This window comes from Trachinotus anak, unplaced genomic scaffold, assembly GCF_046630095.1.
Source record: "Trachinotus anak isolate AG129_WGS33_773 ecotype Australia unplaced genomic scaffold, CSIRO_AGI_Tana_v1 ptg000048l, whole genome shotgun sequence".
Classification (NCBI taxonomy): Eukaryota; Metazoa; Chordata; class Actinopteri; order Carangiformes; family Carangidae; genus Trachinotus; species Trachinotus anak.
Window position 1 is genome coordinate 344,694 of NW_027273899.1, and position 22,349 is coordinate 367,042.

General features: G+C 43.8%; 1 protein-coding gene across 2 annotated transcripts; it reads left to right on the forward strand.

Moving 5' to 3' along the window:
* Positions 1–1,548: 1,548 nt before the first annotated feature.
* Positions 1,549–16,489, forward strand: sap30bp (SAP30 binding protein). 2 transcript variants are annotated; one of them, XM_071473169.1, is made up of 10 exons: positions 1,549–1,772; positions 2,290–2,399; positions 3,822–3,866; positions 6,466–6,505; positions 11,972–12,060; positions 13,953–14,044; positions 14,158–14,270; positions 14,373–14,431; positions 15,419–15,509; positions 15,921–16,489. In XM_071473169.1, the coding sequence occupies exons 1-10, from the start codon at positions 1,616–1,618 to the stop codon at positions 16,097–16,099; spliced, it is 975 nt and encodes a 324-aa protein (XP_071329270.1). In that variant the 5' UTR covers positions 1,549–1,615; the 3' UTR covers positions 16,100–16,489. The 2 variants fall into 2 exon arrangements, with proteins under 2 accessions (XP_071329270.1, XP_071329269.1); XM_071473168.1 differs by having other exon boundaries at positions 1,553–1,772; positions 15,918–16,489.
* The last annotated feature ends 5,860 nt before the right edge of the window (positions 16,490–22,349 follow it).

A 22,349-nucleotide genomic window follows, 5' to 3' on the forward strand; every position in this document is an offset into this window, starting at 1 on the left:
ATAGAGGCTCCACATTGTCTCGAAGCAGAAGCCTCGACTCTGTGTGCCTGTTTTCAGTGCTGTTAATTATTAGTTATGAGTATGTTTTAATGTTTTAATGGACTGGTTTGGTGCAAAAAATGCAAATTCTTGTCAGATGTCTTGTCAGATGTCTTTCTTTTTATTCCTCCATGCCGGCGACACCCAGGGCTGGAGACAGTATGTTTTCAGATTGTCCATCTGTCCCGTTCTTTTGAATGTGATATCTTGGTAAAGCCTTGAGGGAACTTCCTTAAATGGGGCACAAACATTCATTTGGACTGATGAACTGATTAGATTTTGGTGGTCAAAGGTTAAGGTCACAGTGACCTCACAAGACACGTTTTTGGCCATAACTCACAAATTAGACTTGGGACACAATTTGATTTTAAAATGTCTGTAAGTATAAAATTAAGTGATGACATCTTATATCCAAATGGTCAAAAGTCAACTTCACTGTGACATAATGTTCTGCAAAAACACCTCTGGCTATTATTCAATGCTGTAACTCAGGGCGGATATTGTGACCATATTTCCTCCAACTTGGCTGGTTGGAGGCAGTAATTCTAGTTTGTACAGGACGAAGTAGATATGAGAGAGCTGTATGTTATATTGTAACAGATCAGGTGAGAAAGATGGAGGTGGAATTAGACTGAGGCTTTCTGATACTGTGAACACTGAGAATAATGTTTCCCATTTGACATCCCAAATACCAGGGGTCGCCGAGAGGTCGGGCCAGTTGTTTCAAACCCATGACATGGCTGCCAGGACATGATCAAAGGCTTATCTAAGAAACTGACTGATAAAGATGCAACTTAAATTTACTTTATCACCATCATGTGTCTGCTATTTCAGAGTTCTGTCAAGCAAGCGACAGAACCTTTGGAACTTCCTGTCAGAGCCTTTCATAATAAAAGCTAAATGCTTGTTTGAACTATAGAATTGCAGGAAAATGAATGTTCTTGTGCTTTTATTTTGTAGAAAATCGCTAAAGAGGAAGTGATTCTGTGGGTAACTGTTGCTGCTATGACTGAGATCTATTGTAGATGAGATTATCTGTTTCAACATCAGCTACAGTTTGATGTGAAACTGTCTGTTCGATATCGTGAGATTAAAAAGAACTGATCAGATATTACTGCTGGTGGGCCAGGTTTGGCCCGCGGGCCACCAGTTCCCCACCACTGCCCTATAGGTTTCCTCACCCAAGCAACACAAACATCCATGAAGTCCCCTAGCCTTACACAGTCTTTGTCCATAGCATAGCATTCATGATCAGATCCTGACATGGATGTGTTATAAGACCAGGACACTGTAGCTAAAATGGCTCCTATTCTGTCCTATAAAATGACCATGGATGTATTATAAGGTCTTATAATAATATAAAATTACCATGGATGTATTATAAGGTCTTATAATTCATCCATGAAAATTACCCGCCTGGTTAATACCACATTACTTCCGGTTACAAGCAGCCCACTGAATATGCGCAGTGGTACTCCATCGAGCCTCTGGGCCATCGGTCACTCATGCTATGCTAACCCTACGATGCTAGCTACGATGCTAGCTACGATGCTAGCGGACTTCACGCAATACATCCATGCCTTGCTCGCGCAGTACAGCTTCAGTGACGTTATCATTCTGCGACGCGTACGGCACAGCAATGGCGAGCGCTAAAAAGAGTGCTCTACTTTCCTCTCTGGCAGACTATGGAGACGACTCAGAGCCCGACTCTGAACCCGAACCAGAAGAGACAGGTACACGTTGTTAACAGTTATACGAGTTTTAAGTATAGTGGCGATAAAACGCCGCTTACTGCGGAACTTCGTGTGGTAGCTAACGTTAGCTTGTAACTAGCTAACAGCTAGTTTACAATGAATGTTTGATTTGATTAAAAACATAAAGTTCAGTCTGAAGTTGTATCATCAGGGGTCATCTGGTTTTTACCGACAGACTGGTAGATGTTCACTGGATATAAAAACGTAAGGGTCTCATGTGTTGCACCGTGAAGTTACCGGAGTCATGTCTTGAATCCCGGTCTCACACGGGTTTGTTTTCACACCGTGTTTGGTTGTGTTTGTTAAACTCTTATATTTCCATGTTTGTGAATGGAGTATGGCTTTGTGGTGTCCCTCTGTCTCAAGTCTCCATGTGGAGCTGATTTAAATAAAGTTACTACATGCTGAACCAAGACTTTCAGTGTTGCTGTTTGATCCTGGTAGTTATCAGATCTCTTTTTCCTGTCCCTCTCCATGTCTTCCTGTCCGTCACCAGGGGGGCGGGGAGGGGGTCTGGTCTACAGCTACGATGAGGACGACCTGAACAGAACTGAGGATGCAGAGGTCAAAGGGTCTGGAGATGAAGACAGCAGAGAGAGCAACTCGGTCAGTATTTGATTTTTTATTTCTTATCGGCTGGATGCTACTCACATGTGGGTGTATATGTTAAGTGACAGAAAGTGTTGGTTATTAATCCAGTATTCATCCATCCAATCAAATCATTTAAACTTCTTATTCACCTGTGAATAAAGCCTCTGCTGTTCAAAAAGCCTTTAGTAAAATCAAGGATGAAATCATGTGAAGCCATTGTTGAATCTGTTCAATCTAAATATGAGTAAAACTGGATTCAGCAATAGCAACAATACAAATATTGATAAAATGCTCCCACGGCAAGTGGAAAAAAGGAGAACATGCATCTGCACAGCACAGACACATCTGAGAAGCACCGGGTGGTTCATCACAGCGTGCTCACAGTGACACCTGTGTGACTCCTCAGGGAGCACTTCATTCTGATGAAGGTGGTGTTTTAATCAGAGATGTTACAGCAGCGTTCAGTTCAACAGTGAAGCTGAAATCTTAATGTTCAGCCAACATCACAGTGAGACCAGAAGAGTGTGTGTGTGTGTGTGTTGGTCAGACAACACTACACAACAACACTGTAGATGATGTCTTCATCTTGGTGAAATACTGTTTTTTTTGTTGTGGAGGTGTTAGTTATATAACTGAAGTGTTCATTTGACAGCCTGATAGTTGTATTTTTTGTCAGCGTCATTCAGGTAGATGGAGGAGAAAAACAACAACGTTAACCTGCAGCCTCAGATGTGACTGTAGAGACTGTGTTTCGTTAGTGTCAACACAAAGTAAATATTACACTTCCACAAGACATCTGTAATACTGACTCTCATCCTACCTTCAAATCCCACCTCTAAACACACCTCTTCAAACCTGCCTATTCTGTTCAACGCCAACAATAGTGTTCAATTTAATCAGATTTACTTTATGCAAATATGTTTATTCTAATTTATTTAGTATTTTACACTCTGTTCTTGATATTTTATTTCTTTTACTGTGTGTTGAAACATGTCCTTAAGTGCCTTGAAAGGTGCCTATAAGTAAAATTTGTTATCATTTTTATTATTATGATAAAATTCACGGAGGAAATCCTCATCACAACTCTGTTTTATTAGTTCAGATGACAGTTCAATGGCTGCAGACTGTCCATGTTTTAACAGTGTTGTTGGACTGAGGGCAGCTCCAGAGATGTGATACAGGCTCTTCTGTCCTCACTGAGTGTGAGCCACTGTCACACAACAGGAAGTGTCTCCATAGTGACATGTAACATGAAGTGACATGAAAACGGTAGCAGCCCTCTTGTGGTGTGAAACACAGAAATGAATTTAGACTGTGGAGCAGTAGAAGAGGTCTGAACAGTTTTTCAGTCCACTGCTGGTGCTGGTTCTGGTATGTGTGCCCCCCCACTCCTCTCTGGCCATACAGTGTTAACCCTCTGCATTCTTGTTTTTATAGGAAATGGAAGATTCTGACGAGGGGAGGGACGCAGATGATGTTGAGGTATTTGAACACCCACCTGGTGTGGGAGGGACTGGATTTGGAAACGGATCAAACCTGATTCATTTCTACTTTGTTCTGTGACTAACCAGAAACCAGGGGACGGCATGAACACTAGATGGTGCTGTGGGTTTATGTTTGTGTGTGTGAGACCTGGTCAGTGATTTGTACTGACACTGACACCATACTAACCCCACCCTGTGTGTGTGTGTGTGTGTGTGTGTGTGTGTGTGCGCTCCGTCTCTTTGTTGATGTGACAGACTCTGTAGACCAACAGTCAGTGTCAGGTTGGTCTCTGGTCTGGACTGGTGTTTGGTCAGTGTTGACTGTTCAGGTTCAGATGAATTGACATAAGGAGAGTGAACATTAGTGTTGACTCTCACTCTTCTACTTTGTTATTATTGTTCCTTGCGGTTATCTTATCTGTCGACTGAATGGCGGCTGCTCCTTGGTGTTTTCTTACAGTTCTGGTGAAGTGTAGATAAGAAGTACTCAGGAAATCTGAGTGTTGTCACAGCTCTTTACAAAGAGCTGGTTGGATGTGGAACTGTGAAATGTTGTACAGTAAACTACTTTCGATGTAGGTGACAATGGCGCTAGAGGAAAACTCTAGCGCCATTGTCAGGTCTCAGTCTCCCAGTGTTGGTCAAGAACATGAAAATCTGACAACAGTCACTTCAGCCTTAGCTCTGCTGATTGTTACCATGCTAACATGGTAAACTAAGCTGGTTGTTAGCGGTGTCACTATGAGCATGTTAGCATCACCAGCATGACTGCACAGTCTAAATCCTGTAGTAGTTTTTTTCTGCGGATGAAAACGAGGCCAAGGATCAAACTCAGTTTGTTTAATTTCTAATAGAAAAATCGAAACCTGCCTCAGGTCTTCAGGATCTAAGCAGATGCACAAGGGACCATCTGTCCCCATTTGTAGGACAGACTCTGGAGCCCAGTCCAAGATGACCCTGATGACAACAGGTAAACTGAGTGTGGAACAGATGTCTGGTTATTAGGTATTTAAACAATAAAAACACAGTCACCTGATCTGTCTCTAGTGTGGTGCCATAAAGAGCAGGCAGGTGTCAGAATTATAGGAACAGCTGTGCAGCAACAGACTGAGATGAAGCTCAGTGTGAACTGTGTCTGATCATTCACCTGTAGGCTGTGGCGGTTTTGTTGTGTTGTTGTTGTGTTGTTTGGTTGGACTTGCTGCTGTACAACAGATGCTACATGATGTGTATAGGTCTGAACTGAGAGGTGGCCTGAGAGCAGATGATGATCAACGAGGGTGGTTGTTACAGTGTGGTCCCACATTCAGACAAACTTACAGTCAGACTGTGACTGAGCTGGTCCAGATGAATGTTACCTGATCACTAACACAGTCAGGTGGTAGTAGGTGACCCCTGACCTCTGCTCTGAACAGTTTCTCCTCTGGTTTCATTCGTTCTGTTTTGGTAAAATTAAATTCTCTGTTGAAGACACTGCTGCAGTTTTTTATCTGAGTGTGACCTCTGACCTTCCAGTGATGGTTGGTCAGTGAAATGAGTGTTCACTGCCTCAACAACAGGTGTCCTGTATTTATTTCTTTGGTTTGAATTTATTCCAGCAGGCCCTCCCTCCTCCCTCCTTCCTCCACCCGTCTCCTTGTGATTTGGCCAGTGTCAGGACCATTCTTTGATGTGCCCGTGCAGTTGCTAGGTGACGCTGTAGTTCCTGTGAATAACAGCACTGTTCCTTTGTGCTGAACCTGTGTTCTGGCCTCAGTGCTGGCACAGCAGGCGGCATATTTCAGAGGCTGCTCCTGACTCCTCCTCCTCCTGCTGAGTGCAGGCCTTCACTGGAAACAGCCTTGATTTACTGCTCTGGTTTCTATTGGTTCTTAGAGGCTGTTCTATCTGTTTCTGCTCTGTGCTCTCGGCTGCATCACATCTGTTATTTGTAGTTTTCAGGTACAGATGGATTTAGTTTGCTTCCAGCTCCACGTTTTTCACCAGAGCTGACTGTGGTTGTTTGAGCTGTTCACCTCATGTTGTGATGCTCTGTAATCAACACCATGTTTCCCTCCACTGAGGTTCACTGTGAGTTTGTTCAGACCAAAGACGACCACCTCACAGTGTGACTGCTGCTACGACCTACGTCTAACCAGCCAATAGGCACGCAGAATAAAATGACAGCTATATATTCTCATGTCTGTTAGATAATACTTAACCTCCTGCTCTCTCTGCTTAACTGCTGCCATGTTAGCCTCTTGTTCCTCGCCATGCCCCGGTCCACTCCCCTCCCCCTCCTCCTCTTCCTCCTCCTCCTCATCCTCCTCCTTCTCCTTTTTGGCCTTTTTCTATACATATAAATAACACTGTTACAAAGCCTTGATTCTTGCTCAGCTGTAGCAGTGCAGATAGATGAAGCACACTGATGATGATTAATCTTGTGTATTGATTTGAGTCAGGTCAGGTGTTCATCATCCTACAGTCTGCATACATCCACCATGATGATGTTCATTAGGCTCATATCTCACAGTGTGACCTGCAGTGACCTGTCTGTGTAGACGCCTCAGGGGAGACCTAAATATCCTGTGTCTCCTCCCTCTTCTGTGTTTTCACAGATCTCAGAAGCAGAAAGAAAAGACCCCAATGAGCTAGTTGGTAAGTACACACACACACACACACACACACACACACACACACACAACCAGCTCTTAGAGGATAAAGCAGATTCTTGTCATTATAAACAACCAAACCAACAAAGACCTGATCCTAATAAAAATCACTGGGCGTATCCACAGACTGTACCATGTCCTCTGTACCATAGAGCCCCACCACTAAAACATGAGTCACACTATTGCACTGGCTGACACAGTCCTTTATTAAAATGAACGAGGCACTATAGAGAGCTTTGAGTCCAGCTATCTCTACGGTCCTGGACAGAGGTGGATAATCTGAGGATCTCTCAGTGAAAGACTGGAAAACGATGTGGGAAAAATACCCAACGGGCCCAATGAGCTCAGTGTATAGTCCTCTACAGAGAGCTGTCTGGACAGCTAGCTGCTAACCTGCTCATTGTTAACTGTGAAACAGCTAGCTGCTAACATGCTCATTGTTCACAGTTAAACAGCTAGCGGCTAACAGACCACGTTAACAGTTAAACGGCTAGCTGCTAACCTGCTCATTGTTAACTGTGAAACAGCTAGCTGCTAACCAGCTCACTGTTAACTGTTAAACAGATAGCGGCTAACAGACCACGTTAACAGTTAAACGGCTAGCTGCTAACCTGCTCATTGTTAAGTGTTAAACAGCTAGCTGCTAACCTGCTCATTGTTAATTGTGAAACAGCTAGCTGCTAACCAGCTCACTGTTAACTGTTAAACAGCTAGCTGCTAACAGACTACGTTAACTGTTAAACAGCTAGCTGCTAACCTGCTCATTGTTAACTGTGAAACAGCTAGCTGCTAACAGACTACGTTAACTGTTAAACAGCTAGCTGCTAACCTGCTTACTGTTAACTGTTAAACAGCTAGCTGCTAACAGACCATGTTGACTGTGAAACAGCTAGCTGCTAACCAGCTCACTGTTAACTGTGAAACAGCTAGCTGCGAACCAGCTCATTGTTAACTGTTAAACAGCTAGCTGCTAACCAGCTCCCTGTTAACTGTTAAACAGCTAGCTGCCAACAGACCACGCTAACAGTTAAACAGCTAACTGCTAACAGACCACGTTAACAGTTAAACAGCTAGCTGCTAACCAGCTTGTTGTTAACTGTTAAACAGCTAGCTGCTAACCAGCTCATTGTTAACTGTTAAACAGCTAGCTGCTAACAGACTACGTTAACTGTTAAACAGCTAGCTGCTAACCAGCTCATTGTTAACTGTTAAACAGCTAGCTGCTAACAGACTACGTTAACTGTTAAACAGCTAGCTGCTAACCTGCTCATTGTTAACTGTGAAACAGCTAGCTGCTAACAGACTACGTTAACTGTTAAACAGCTAGCTGCTAACCTGCTTACTGTTAACTGTTAAACAGCTAGCTGCTAACAGACCATGTTGACTGTGAAACAGCTAGCTGCTAACCAGCTCACTGTTAACTGTGAAACAGCTAGCTGCGAACCAGCTCATTGTTAACTGTTAAACAGCTAGCTGCTAACCAGCTCCCTGTTAACTGTTAAACAGCTAGCTGCCAACAGACCACGCTAACAGTTAAACAGCTAACTGCTAACAGACCACGTTAACAGTTAAACAGCTAGCTGCTAACCAGCTTGTTGTTAACTGTTAAACAGCTAGCTGCTAACCAGCTCATTGTTAACTGTTAAACAGCTAGCTGCTAACAGACTACGTTAACTGTTAAACAGCTAGCTGCCAACAGACCACGTTAACAGTTAAACAGCTAACTGCTAACAGACCACGTTAACAGTTAAACAGCTAGCTGCTAACAGACCACGTTAACTTTTAAACAGCTAGCTGCTAACCAGCTTGTTGTTAACAGTTAAACAGCTAGCTGCTAACCAGCTTGTTGTTAACTGTTAAACAGCTAGCTGCTAACCAGCTCATTGTTAACTGTTAAACAGCTAGCTGCTAACAGACTACGTTAACTGTTAAACAGCTAGCTGCTAACCTGCTCATTGTTAACTGTGAAACAGCTAGCTGCTAACCTGCTAGCTGCTAACCTGCTTACTGTTAACTGTTAAACAGCTAGCTGCTAACAGACCACGTTGACTGTGAAACAGCTAGCTGCTAACCAGCTCACTGTTAACTGTTAAACAGCTAGCTGCTAACCAGCTCCCTGTTAACTGTGAAACAGCTAGCTGCTAACAGACCACGTTAACAGTTAAACAGCTAGCTGCTAACAGACCACGTTAACAGCTAAACAGCTAGCTGCTAACCAGCTTGTTGTTAACTGTTAAACAGCTAGCTGCTAACAGAGGGAGACAGGAAGCAGGACGAGCTGGGGCAGCAACTGAACTATCAAATTAAAACCCTCACATCACCACATGAACTATACAAAGTCTGATTGTGACGCTGTTTGTAAACAGAGAACAACGTTGTGGGTACAGAGTTGTGGTGAGCAGACAAACATCAGACAGAAGAATCAAAGTGCCAGAGAGATACATATCACAACTTCCTGACAGGACTTTCACAATAAAAGCAGAGCGGATTGTGATTTTACCCTAAGATTGTCATATTATCTAGTGGCCAGATCACCCCCCACCCCCATCCCCAGCACCAGATGTTCATAATGTACATGAGGCCCTGTTGTCACTGCTGGTTTTTAGTCACTCCTCATATTTGGGCAGCATGAGTCACTCATCAGACCCAGGTTAGTTAAAACATGTCTGACAGATGGGTAGTGAGTAATGAATGACCTGTACAGGTGTGAGCCTCAGATCAGACAGGAAGTGAGTGATACAGGGAGTGGTGTTTGGTCCGAACATAAACCTCTGACACTGAAGGTATCTGTCTGCTGGTTGTGTGGGCCTGTAGCTGGATGAAGATAACAACACAGGTTATACAACACAGCACTTGTCATCCTCATTCATCATTTCATGATGATGTTGAGCTCTGAAGTTGGAGAAAAGATTATACTTATTAGATTAATGATCCTCCTAGAGAAATGATTTATTTTGAAAGGAATGAAAATGAAAGGAAATGAAGTTTTTATGCTGTTGTGTGTTCTTTCAAGCTGCCATTGTGTTGTAACAGTACACTAAAGCAAGCAGCCAACACGCAGCAGTGGCTCCCTCCATCCTCACCACTTCCTCTGTTTTGTCGCAGCCAGAAGAAGTGACGGAGGGACAGTAGGAACCATCAGGGTCTCCATCAGGCTGCTGTAGTGACAGTGAGTCAGAGCCTGGACACTTGACATTCCTGCAGCAGAGCGCGGCTCCTCTGTGTCGTCTGTCAGTAAATGTCACAGAGCGTCTGGCCTCCTGTCAGCAGCTGAACACAGCTCTTTGTCTGTTTACTGACGGGCTGTGTGTGTGTGTGTGTGTGTGTGTGTGTGTGTGTGTGTGTGTGTGTGTGTGTGTGTGTGTGTGTCCGTCCACCCATCCACACAAAGCCTCGGGGCACAGATTGTGACTTTGTCTGTTTTTGTGAAGACAGATGGTGGTTCTGAGGCAGAAGATAATCTTTTGTATGTGTTCTCATGTTCTTCCTGCCTGTTGATGAGAACATCCTCTCACTGAGCTGGTTCACTAACAGGGATCTTTGTCACAGACTCTGTCTCCTCCTCTGTGGAGGCTGCTCCTCACTTTAAGAGTTGGTCCAACCAGGCTCCAAAGGATCAGGTGGATCTCCTGTAGTCTACAGTGCGTACCTGTGACAGACTGAGCAGGTGTGTCTGTCAGAGAGTTACAGCCACCTATCAGACTCTCCTGTAGTCAGGACCTGAAGCGTCATGTTTTCAGCTCGTCTCATCCTCCGGAGCCCGACCTCAGAAACACCTTCAGAAGGTGAACTGATTAGATCTTGGTGGTCAAAGGTCAAAGGTCACAGTGACCTCACATCCTGGAGAAACATTCATTTCACATTCAACATTTTAATAGTCTCAGAATTACTGCAAGTAGATCGACAGAGCACGGTGCTGAGGTCTGGGCTCCACAGTCCTGATCCTGGTTTTTCCCTGAACAATAAGGATCTGTCACGACAGGGCAGGGCAGTCTACTCTGGAACTCAAATCCAACAAGAATAAAACACATCTGAACATGTCTGTCGAGGGGAGTCAGTAAATGTGATCACTCAGTCTTCTGTTCATTAATCATGTGACCTAACACACACACTCTCACTCTCACTCTCACTCTCAGCTTTACTGATCTGTCTAAAAGGCAACGCCCTGCTCCTCCTTCAGTGGGGGAGCTAAACCATAACCACATCAGCTGTGATGAGGGGGAGGAGCTGCTCCACCTCTGACTTTACAGACATGTGGGAGATCAGGGAGGCAAGTCTACGTTTGGATCTGTGGTCCCCCATGAGTCTGGTTATGAGTTATAACACACTGAGATAGTGTTATAACACTCCGTGTGTTAGTATGAGGTGAAATGTTTGTGTTGTAGAGGATGAAGACCTGAATAAGTTGTGGTGTTGTAGTGAAATGCTTTCACTTGTGTCATGAGTCATGTGTCTGCAGCTGAAGACGCTTCTCTTTCCGTCTTTTTAAGATCGTCCATCTTTTCATTGTGTCACAGTGAACCTTTCTTTACCTGCAGCCTCGTCACCTTCTCTCAGACTTGAGCTCAGAAACACACCTCACAGAGATCCTTATTGAGAAACACGTGTATATTATTTTAGTTTTAGTTTTTAGTTTTAATTTCTCCATTTTGTCATCTGTAAACTGGTCATGTTAGTGCTGAGGTTTGACCTCCAGCTGTAGAGATGATCCACTGACAGATGTTCTGTGGAGCCTGACCTCAGGTCAGTTTGTCAGGATGTTACTGTGGAATCTTCCTCCTGTTTTCTGATGATTTCAATGAGACAACACAAAATCATCTTCTCATGTCCCATCAAGTTTTTAATCTGCAAACGATCTGTACAGAATGTCAGCACACACACACACACACACACACACACACACACACACACACACACACACACAGCTCCGGCAGTTCTTCAGAGAGTGATTGATGGCGCTGAACGTCTGTGGTTGGGATTCAGAGTGACACTGAAGAATGTCTGGCCTGCAGTCAGAGAACACAAAGAGACAAGTGGAGCAGGGAGAGCACAACAAGGGAGGGGTCTAGAGGGAGGGAGGGAGGAGTAGGAGGGAGGGGTCCAAAGGGAGGGAGAGGAGCCTCCCTTCTCCTCACACGCTCCAACAACAGCCGCTCCCTGTCCTGAACATGCACTCCCCATACCACACTGCCCTGTAAAACCCACAGCCTAACACAGGCTGTGATCACCCCCAGTGTTTGACCCTCTGCTGCAGGTCCTGCCCCCCCACAGTGGCATCCTGCTTGAAGACTAATTCATCTTCTTGAATCACCTTTGATTTAGAGTCAGTTGATCTTGGTGTAACAGCAGCTTCTTGGGGAAGCCTCCGTGCAGGTTGAGACCTGCAGAGAGGGAAAGCTGCTGACGGGACAACATGTACAGACTCATGTTTCTGTCTCCATCTTCTTTCCAGCTCTGTTCTCAGAGAAGGTGAGAAACATGTCACCTGATGAGATCAGGATCCCTCCTGAACCCCCCGGACGCTGCTCCAACCACCTACAGGTCTGTTACATGAGTATTTAACATAAAACTGTCACTGAAAATCACTGTCTGTGTGCGTGTGTGCGTGTGCGTACGCGCACATCTGTGCCACTACCCTCAGGTTTCTGAAGCTCAGAGTGAGCTGCTCTGCCGTCGCCATCTTGGCAGTGCCCGACTCCGCCCCCAACTCCTAGCTAATCCAAAAATGGTCAAAGAGGCGGGGCATGTGTGGAGCCAGTTTAATAACCGTGGCAAACATACACTCCTGTTAGCATCATTAGCATAGCGGGGCATCCTGCTTGAAGACTAATTCATCTTCTAGCTAGTTAACAAGCTAAGCTAACAAGATAAGATAACAAGCTAGGTGTGGTAGTGCAGTCCCTGATACCTGCTAATTAGAGGTAACATACAAATAAAATCATACTATAACTGGACTCACCTGTAGAAACAGGAGCCTAGGCTTCATCAGGTTCTGTTAGTTAAGATAAATTATCTGATGAACCAACAACACAAGCACACAGAGGTTTGAATCAACTGAGGTGACAACAGGCAGCACCCACCTGTCACTCAAAGAGGCCACACCCTCAATTCCCCATCACTTTAGTCCTTAATAAAATGTAAACAGGTGAGTTGTATAAATTCAGCCGTACAGGTGTCATGAAGGAGGAAATGATCTCCAGAGACCAGAACAGTTTCTGTACCAGGCTGTAAACATGTTTCTTTCTGCTGTAAAGTTGGACATTTGAACATGGGAGTCTGTGGGACTGACTCACTGCTGGAGCCAGACTCTAGTGGTCGTTAGAGGAACTGCAGAAAACTCTACAGGTGGTGAAAGGAAGAAACAGATTTCACTCACTCACTGTCTCTCTCGTTTTCATACCATCTGTGCATCAGTAGTAGTTTGGTGTGTAAAGAGTTAACATGAGTGTGGTTTCAGTCAGAATCAGATGTTCTCCACTCAGTGATGATGATGATGATGATGATGATGATGATGATGATGGTGGGGGAGTTTCAGTCCCTCTGGAGTTAGACATGAAATCTGGTGGCTTCATAAATCCTGAACCTCCTCCTGTAATTAAAGTGTGGTCCTCTGTCAGTGTGTCCCCCCCTCCCCCCCCCCCCCCCTGGTAGCTGGGGCAGGTCAGGACACACAGCTGACTCACTTTCCCCTCTGGGCTCAGATTAGAGAGTGACTCTGTCAGTTCAGGTGGAGACAGGTGAGAGGAGGAAGACTGAGAGCTCGCTTCTCTTTCCACATCAGTCTGCAGATGTTCTGAGTCCTGAATGAATTCATCAACATTTACAGGTTCTTACATGAACCACCGTAAACTGAGAACATCAGTCACCTCTGATCTTGTAACTGGAGAAAATGAACCTAAATTAATCTAAATACTTTTGATATTTTCTAGATAAGTAATTATTGAAAAGTAATTTCCAGATTAACTGAATTGATCATTAAAGTAATCTGATCCATTGATTAACTGATCCTGCACAGATCATTGTGTAGCAGAGCGGGGCAGTGCGTGGCAGTGGGTCCCTGTTGTGTTTGCTCTGTGCATGTGGAGTGATGGAAGCCTCACAGCGTACCAACAAAAACAGGAGAAGAAGAGTGATGAGGAAGTCAGAGCAGAAGCTCAGGGACACAGAGTTTAAACAGACAGGAAACCTTTGACCTTGTGAACAGTGACTCTTAGAGTCTGAATAAGATCTTGGAGGAGACGGGACCAGCAGGACCAGAGTCTCCTGATTGTTTCCAGTCAGGGCTTATGTGTCACTGCTCTGAGCAGAGCTGTCAAATATTTCCCATTAAACTTTATTGACAACGGCTGTGTCACACAGCAGAGTTTGTGTTGTGTTGTGTTGTGTTGTGTTGTGTTGTGGGTTCACGTTGACTCTGGTTTGTGTTGTGACAGGAGAAGATCCACAAGCTGTATGAGAGGAAGCTCCATGGAGACTTTGACACCAACAGTCACATCCAGAAGAAGAAGGAGTTCAGAAACCCCAGGTACACTGTACACACACACACACACACACACACACACACACACACACACACACACACACACACCCTCGGAGCTGGTCAACAACACACTCACTCTTCTTCTCTGCCTCTGTCAGTATCTACGAGAAGCTCATCCAGTTCTGTGGAATAGATGAACTGGGAACCAACTACCCCAAAGACATGTTTGATCCTCACGGCTGGTCAGAGGACTCCTACTACGAAGCTCTGGGTAACAGTCTGTGTGTGTGTGTGTGTCTGTGTCTGTGTCTGTGTCTGTGTCTGTGTCTGTGTCTCTTCACTGTTGTGTGTGATCACGTCTCTTCTCTTCCAGCTAAAGCTCAGAAGGTGGAGATGGACAAACTGGAGAAAGCCAAGAAGGAGCGCACCAAGGTGAGGCCACAGCCTGCTGTCACTCTTCTTCTGTCTCCACCATCTGCTCCGCCTCCTTTCTGCTGAGCCCCACCCACTCACGTCTCAGTAGACATGTGTCTCTCTTTGATTCTGTCGTTTCCTTCTGAAATGATCGTTTCCTCTAACCCTGAACACATGGTGAGGAAACGGTGTGAGACGCTGCGTCACCAGCAGCTGCAACTCAGTCACAAGCTCACCTGAATGAGCAGGTACACACAGGTACACACAGAGTTATTTATTATAAAGAGTTTACCTCTGAGGCTCTGGAAACATCACATGTGGTTCAGATGTAGTTTTTTCTCAGATCTTTTATTGAACCTTGAACATGAACAGTCTTCAGTGTGTTTGTGTCAGGGTGGCACTGAATCACCAATAAACCAGAAGACTTCAGTTAGAAGCTGAGTCTCTGTGACTGTCCTGGTGTGGCTGCACATTTAGTCAAATCAACACAGGTCTCTATTACACGCCCGGTTGCACCATGACAATAAAGAGAAAAAATTACGACATGAAAACCGTCAGTTATCAAAGCTCATAGAAATTAGGTTTTATGGTTTTATGGTGACCTTCAGCTTTCAACTGAAGTTTATGATACATTCGTTTGTACCATATACATGTCAACATCACGGTGTGACCATGGAGGGGTGCAGAGGATACAGCTGCATGTTGCTGGGCTGCACAGCAACATGCAGCTGTATCCTCTGCACCCCCCCACCCCCTACACTGAGCATGTCTGTGGTAGTAATACTGTACCCCTGGACAAAAGGGAGGGAAGCACAATCTGCAGCACTTGTGTGGAGTCAGGTGTGCATCCTCCTCCCCAGCAGGTTGAGGTGTTAAACACCACAGTTTAACACGTCATGTCATGTTTAACACATGACAGGATGAAACCAGAGGAACAGAGCGAGACACTCTGTCCCTCATTCAACAGGAAGTCATCGCTGCTCTAACGTTATGTTTGTTTGACAGATTGAGTTTGTGACAGGGACTAAGAAGGGCACCAACCCCTCCAGCACAGCAGCCTCCACCACCAGCAACACCACCACCACCACGGCCACAGGTAAACACCACCACTCTCCTGTTAGACAGGTTCTTTGACACCTGAAGCACTGACCTGGTGATGGAGGTGCGACTGAGGCTCAGACCGTTCAGTCTGAACTCTGAGGTAAAATTAAAGCTTTTTGACGTTGAATATCAGTGACTGAGGGTCTGGAAACCTCACACCTGGTTCAGTGTTAAACTGTGACACACCTGCCCCTGTTTGATTCACGCCACAGAAACTCAGAATCGGTCATAGTGACACAGGTGAGACCGACCATGAGTTTCCGTCTATGTTCAGGAGCACCTCACCCCCCACCCCCAACACGTCTTTGTGTGTCACTGCCCCTGTAACAAAGGGACAGTTTATAGGTGAGACCCAGTCTGTCCTCAGGTCCCAGAACCAGCTGACCTGTCCTCCTCTCACCAGCAGAGGCCCAGAAGAGGAAGAGCAAGTGGGACTCTGCGATCCCCGTGACCCTGGCCCAGCCCACCCTCATCACCACCACAGCCACCCTGCCTGCCGTTGTCTCCGTAACAACCACAGCCAGCGGCACCAAAACTACAGTCATCTCAGCCGTGGGCACCATCCTGAAGAAGGCCAAGCAGTGAACAGGAAGTGCGCGGAGTCGGTGATCCAAGCAGGGACTGACACAAAGACATGTTCTTCTTCACTCATTAAATGTGTGAAGAGATGCAGAGCGCGAACTCTGGACCCCAACTCAGACCTGCCCTCTGTCTCTGAGACTGTGACAGTCTGAGAGAGCGACGCTGCAGATCTGACGTCTGTTCCTCTGTTAACAGTTTGATATGAATGTGACCCCAGCTCAGTGAGACAGTTCTGGTAGAAATATCTGAACCAAGTTTATTTTTATATCTGTGGCTCAGTGTCTTTATGCCTCTTCAGCAGTTTCATGTCGTTTTCACATTCAGATTCTCTTTTTTACACTTGTACATATGTGTTGATGATGGTGAATAAATGAATCAGATGTTTCCTTTTCACATGGATTCAAGTGTGTTTTTGGACTCTGACCTGTTCTGTAGATGTGGGTGTTTGTGAGGATGCTGTACGTCAGAGAAACAGTGAAGAGCTAAAAGCTGCAGTTCCTCTAATGACCACTAGAGTCTGGCTCCAGCAGTGAGTCAGTCCCCATAGACTCCCATGTTCAAATGTCCAACTTTACAGCAGAAAGAAACATGTGTGTTCCAGGTGGAGATTGACTCCACCTCTGACTTCTGTCCAGCAGAGCATCAAGAGGTGGAGGTGCAGGTTGAAAATGAACAAGAAGTTTCCCACTGCCATGTGAAGTGAAGAGCCCTCCATCTGCAGATGTTTGTTTCTCACTGCAGATGTTTGTTTCTCACTGCAGATGTTTGTTTCACACTGCAGATGTTTGTTTCACTGCAGATGTTTGTTTCTCACTGCAGATGTTTCACTGCAGATGTTTGTTTCTCACTGCAGATGTTTGTTTCACTGCAGATGTTTGTTTCACTGCAGATGTTTGTTTCTCACTGCAGATGTTTCACTGCAGATGTTTGTTTCTCACTGCAGATGTTTGTTTCACTGCAGATGTTTGTTTCTCACTGCAGATGTTTGTTTCACACTGCAGATGTTTGTTTCACACTGCAGATGTTTATTTCACACTGCAGATGTTTGTTTCACACTGCAGATGTTTCACTGCAGATGTTTGTTTCACACTGCAGATGTTTCACTGCAGATGTTTGTTTCTCACTGCAGATGTTTGTTTCACTGCAGATGTTTGTTTCTCACTGCAGATGTTTGTTTCACACTGCAGATGTTTCACTGCAGATGTTTGTTTCACACTGCAGATGTTTCACTGCAGATGTTTGTTTCTCACTGCAGATGTTTCACTGCAGATGTTTGTTTCTCACTGCAGATGTTTGTTTCACTGCAGATGTTTGTTTCTCACTGCAGATGTTTGTTTCTCACTGCAGATGTTTCACTGCAGATATTTGTTTCTCACTGCAGATGTTTGTTTCTCACTGCAGATGTTTGTTTCACACTGCAGATGTTTGTTTCACTGCAGATGTTTGTTTCTCACTGCAGATGTTTCACTGCAGATGTTTGTTTCACTGCAGATGTTTGTTTCTCACTGCAGATGCAGATAGATGTTGTCTTTAAACACTGGGAACAGACACAGACGAGGTCTTTGGTTCCTGTTATCTTAACATCAGTGATCATCCCAGTGATGCTCTACCTGTCAGACTCAGTGGGCTGTTCTCAGCTGCTGTGGGCAGAACAGGATGTTTGATTAAAAACGGAACTGAATAATAAGATTTTCATATCAAAGTCTTCGTTAATGTTTTAACTTAATGTTTATGTAGAGAATGAAACTGATGAAATCCACAGTGAGGTCTGGTCCACACGGGCTTCAGGACAGACTGTGGATCTGAGTCATTCAGGTGAATCACACCCACATTTGGCCATGAGCCACGACAGCAGCAACACGAACAAACGTCCACTTCCTGCTTAGATCATAACATGTTTCTGCAGAGACTGGAATTCAAATCCAGAACTAAGACACACCACAGACCTCCTCAGACTTCTGCCGATAGGGTCCACTCTGGTTCCCCACTGTGCTTCAACATACTGGATTGATACTGTGATTGATCACAGAAAATGAATCACAGTACACGGAGTTTGAAGTACAACCATGTGTAGCTGTAAGAACTAAAGAGATGTGTGTGGAGTCATCTATACATCAGAAGATCCAGTTATAAACAACCAGTATTGATTTATCAGGAGAAACATGAGTTTTATTGTGAAACCTGATCAACAGATCATCAGGTTTGATGTCATCACTGTGATCAGATCCATGTCTCTGCAGGTGTGTGTGTGTGTGTGTGTGTGTGTGTGTGTGTGTGTGTGTGTGTGTGTGTGTGTGTGTGTGTGTGTGTGTGTGTGTGTGTGTGTGTGTGTGTGTGTGTGTGAATGTGTGTGTGTGTGTGTGTGTGAATGTGTGTGTGTGAGTCTGAGCCACACCTCATGAACAGCTTGTCCTGAACAGGTCACAACTTTCCCCTGATCAAACTCTTCATTCCTCCTCTGACGTCAGTTCACTCTCAGCTGTTCAGAGTATGAAGAGATCCTGACTCCTGCAGGAGCTGCTGTTTGACTCAGCTTGGTAACTTAATGTTGACATCAAGTTAAAGCTGTGTGAACTGTGTTTCTGTTTTCATACGAACAGTCAGAACTGTCTCCCTGCTCCCTGAGAGGTGTCTGTGTGCAGACGCCTTTATAAGCAGTGAATGAACTCACTGATCCAAACAGCTCTGTTCTGTCATGCAGATTGTTGAAGAGTTGGACACAGACTGGACTGAGAGTGAGAGCAGCTCAGTTCATCACCACAGCTTCTGTCCTCAATCGTCATGTTTCAGACAGCTCATGAGATGAATTAGCTCCAGCTGTAGAGACCAAAATATCACTGTTTGCAGATGATATATTAATATATGTGAGTGAACCGTCCTTATCAATACCAGCCCTGTTGAATAGGTATTGATAATATGGAGAAATATCAGGGTATGTAACCAATGAAAGCAAATCAGTAACTATGATGCTCTCAGGTGAATGTCCAACAGAACAAAAGTGCATTTTAAATGGACTAATAGAGGGTTCAGATACCTGGGCATAATTATTAATCTTATTGCATTACAGCTATTTGAAGCAAACCATGGGAAATTGATAAATGAGATAAAGAAGGATTTAGAAAGATTGGAGATTTTGCCTCTGGCTCTAACAGGGAGAATAGTAACAGTAAGAATGAATGTGCTGCCAGGACTGTTGTTTCTGTTCCAGTCACTGCCTATTGTGATTCCTGCTTCTACTTTTGAAATGTTAGACAAAAATATATCAAAATTTCTATGGCAAAATAAGAAATGCAAATTAAATACAAGACACTTCTTTGCCCAGATGAGAAGGGAGGGCTGAATTTACCCAACTTAAGAAATGATTATTGGGCAGCGCAACTTAGAGCTCTAGTTATGTGGATCACTAAAGAGACAGATGCAGTATGGGTGGGAATCGAACAAAGTACATGGAAAAATATACCACTGGAATCACTGCCATTTATGAATGAAGTAGCAAGAAAGAGGCTTAAGATTGGTAATGACTGGATCAGGGGAACGATGAAAGTGTGGTCAGTGATACGAAAAAAGAAAACTCTCAGATTCCATTTTTTTTACCATCTACAGGATTTGATAAGTGGACAAACAAAGGGTTAATATATATTGCACAAATGTTCAATGGTCAAAATTTGAAGTCATTCGAACATAGACAGGAATTTAAAGCACCAGCACAGGACTTCTGTACCTACAATTAAGACATTACCTTCAGACACATGAGGAATGGGAACATATTTGTAAAGAATCGGCCAAATTAGAAGAATTATTCATGTCTTTTTGAGGGAGAGTCAAAAAAAAGGGATGATATCAAAAATGTATAAAGCACTGCAATATGAATCCAACAATAATAATATGGATGGCAAAAAAAAATGGGAGCTGGAACCAAATATTATAATATTAGATGATAAATGGTAGGAAGCATTCAAAGCAGGACATAAACTGACTAACAGCCTGACATGGAGGGAGTTTGACTGGACGGTGAAAATGCCATATATAAACTCCCCATCTATCACCTCAAAATATAGTAACACAACTGAACTGTGTTAGAGGGGGTGAGGGATGGTCGGGGACTTCACACAGATATTTTGGGATTGTCCAAAGATCTTAGATTCAAAAAGAGATCAAACAGATTTTGGATATCAACTTTGATTTATATCCAGGACTCTGCATACTGGGTACACTCCCACAAAATAGGAGATTTGATCTATTTCTGCTCTTGATAGCAAAGAAAATAACTAATTCCTGCTTGAAGCCACAGGCTCCCAATATAACACGATAGTGAGACAGGGTAAAAAAGATCTTTATTATGGAGGAAAATCACAGCAAAGTTACAGGTTTGTTAAAAGATGGTCACCACTTATACAGGCATTATCAGAGCTCTAACCACCTCTCTTTTATTTTCTTAATTTTCTTTATTCTATTGTTTTTATTTTCATTTGTATAACATAAGTTATGACAGGTGAAACTGTGGATGCATCCGCATCTCCATATGTGTTGTATGTTATGTATGTTTATGTATGTGAAATAAATAAAGTACAGAATAATTTTATTCTTGTTTACAACAAAGAACTGTTCAGCTTCCCACACGGACCAGTGGTGCACCATCAGGACCAGCTGGGGCAACAGTGTCTGACCGGTTAACAGTCACAGCTATACTGATGTGGATGTATTTACTGAACGCTCCAGTCGAGCATGGAAAGTGTTTTATTTCTTGCACTCTGGTAACCCATGGACAAGTTAGAGGAACGACAGTGTGGGCCACACCCTCCAGCTCCCCTCCAACATGTGAGAGCTGTTTCGACTGGCAGAGTCAGCCAAGAGAGCCAGAGAGGAGGGAAGAGGTGTTTCTGCAGCGCAGAGGTTCACCATTGTACCAAACCAGATGTGGTTGTTAGGAGTGACTGTATGTTCCTGTTCAGATTGCCCAACGTGGTCTGAACAGAGCAGAGGAGCTGTTCTCTCTTGTATCCCAGATCTGAGTCACAGGTACAGGACCAGTCCTTATCTGGGGCTGCATGACTCCAGGTGTAAAAGCGTAATAAGGTGCAGTGATTTAGAAAAACCTTCAGCACCTGATGTCTGCTGGAGCCAAGAGGAAAGGCCTTTCCAGAGAAATAAACAGAACCCGCCTGCACTGATACTGGTCCTGTCTGCTACTCCTACTACTTCCTTCAAAATAGTTTTAAACCATTTGGTCAAATTCTGGTTAAAAACAATCTGTCAAGAAAGAATCCAACAACAAAACAGATGAAGATGATAATAAAGGGATCACAGTTACAGGAGAAAACAAAAAGATTTCAGTGAATCCTGACACAACATGATTTAAGTTCTGGATGTAAAACCCAAAAACATAGTGTTTGTTCAAAATAGAAAAAAGGTTAATTGTTCATGTTCACTTTTGATGTTGTGGTGAGCACTGAAACAAATTCAAAATTTTCTAACTTGTGGCTTGAGCTAATTTAACTTTAAAATTAACAAAAGTTTTATTTTACAGCAACATCATTGAAAAGAGATTTTTTAAGTTTGTCATCGGCTCTTACAGAAACAAACGACAAATACTGCTTTTATTTCTCATCTCAGCGTTTTCCTGTCAACATGGTGGCACGCTGTACATTTCTGTGTAAATCACACCAGTTTGGGATGTAAGCAGATGCTGCTGCGTTCAGGGTCAAATACCTGTTCAGACTGGACTCGTGTGGCCGATCAGAATCAGTGTTTCTGGAGTTTCTTTATGATGTAGTGTTCTCAAAGAGCTGACTCTAACCCTAACTAAAGTCAGAAACTAGCTAACTTTAGCCTTAGGTTACAGTTTAGCTAACTAATGTTAGCTAGTTTCTAACTTTAGCCTTAGATTACAGTTTAGCGAACTAGTGTTAGCTAGTTTCTAACTTTAGCCTTAGGTTACAGTTTAGCGAACTAATGTTAGCTAGTTTCTAACTTTAGCCTTAGGTTACAGTTTAGCGAACTAATGTTAGCTAGTGTCTAACTTTAGCCTTAGGTTACAGTTTAGCTAACTAATGTTAGCTAGTGTCTAACTTTAGCCTTAGATTACAGTTTAGCGAACTAGTGTTAGCTAGTTTCTAACTTTAGCCTTAGGTTACAGTTTAGCGAACTAATGTTAGCTAGTGTCTAACTTTAGCCTTAGGTTACAGTTTAGCTAACTAATGTTAGCTAGTGTCTAACTTTAGCCTTAGATTACAGTTTAGCGAACTAGTGTTAG

Bases quoted from the DNA above. Each gene is read 5' to 3' on its own strand.
- sap30bp (XM_071473168.1), top strand. From the start codon at position 1,616: ATGCCTTGCTCGCGCAGTACAGCTTCAGTGACGTTATCATTCTGCGAC. The intron at 3,867-6,465 runs GTATTTGAACAC...GTGTTTTCACAG, and splicing joins GGGACGCAGATGATGTTGAG to ATCTCAGAAGCAGAAAGAAA. The intron at 14,045-14,157 runs GTACACTGTACA...TGCCTCTGTCAG, and splicing joins AAGGAGTTCAGAAACCCCAG to TATCTACGAGAAGCTCATCC.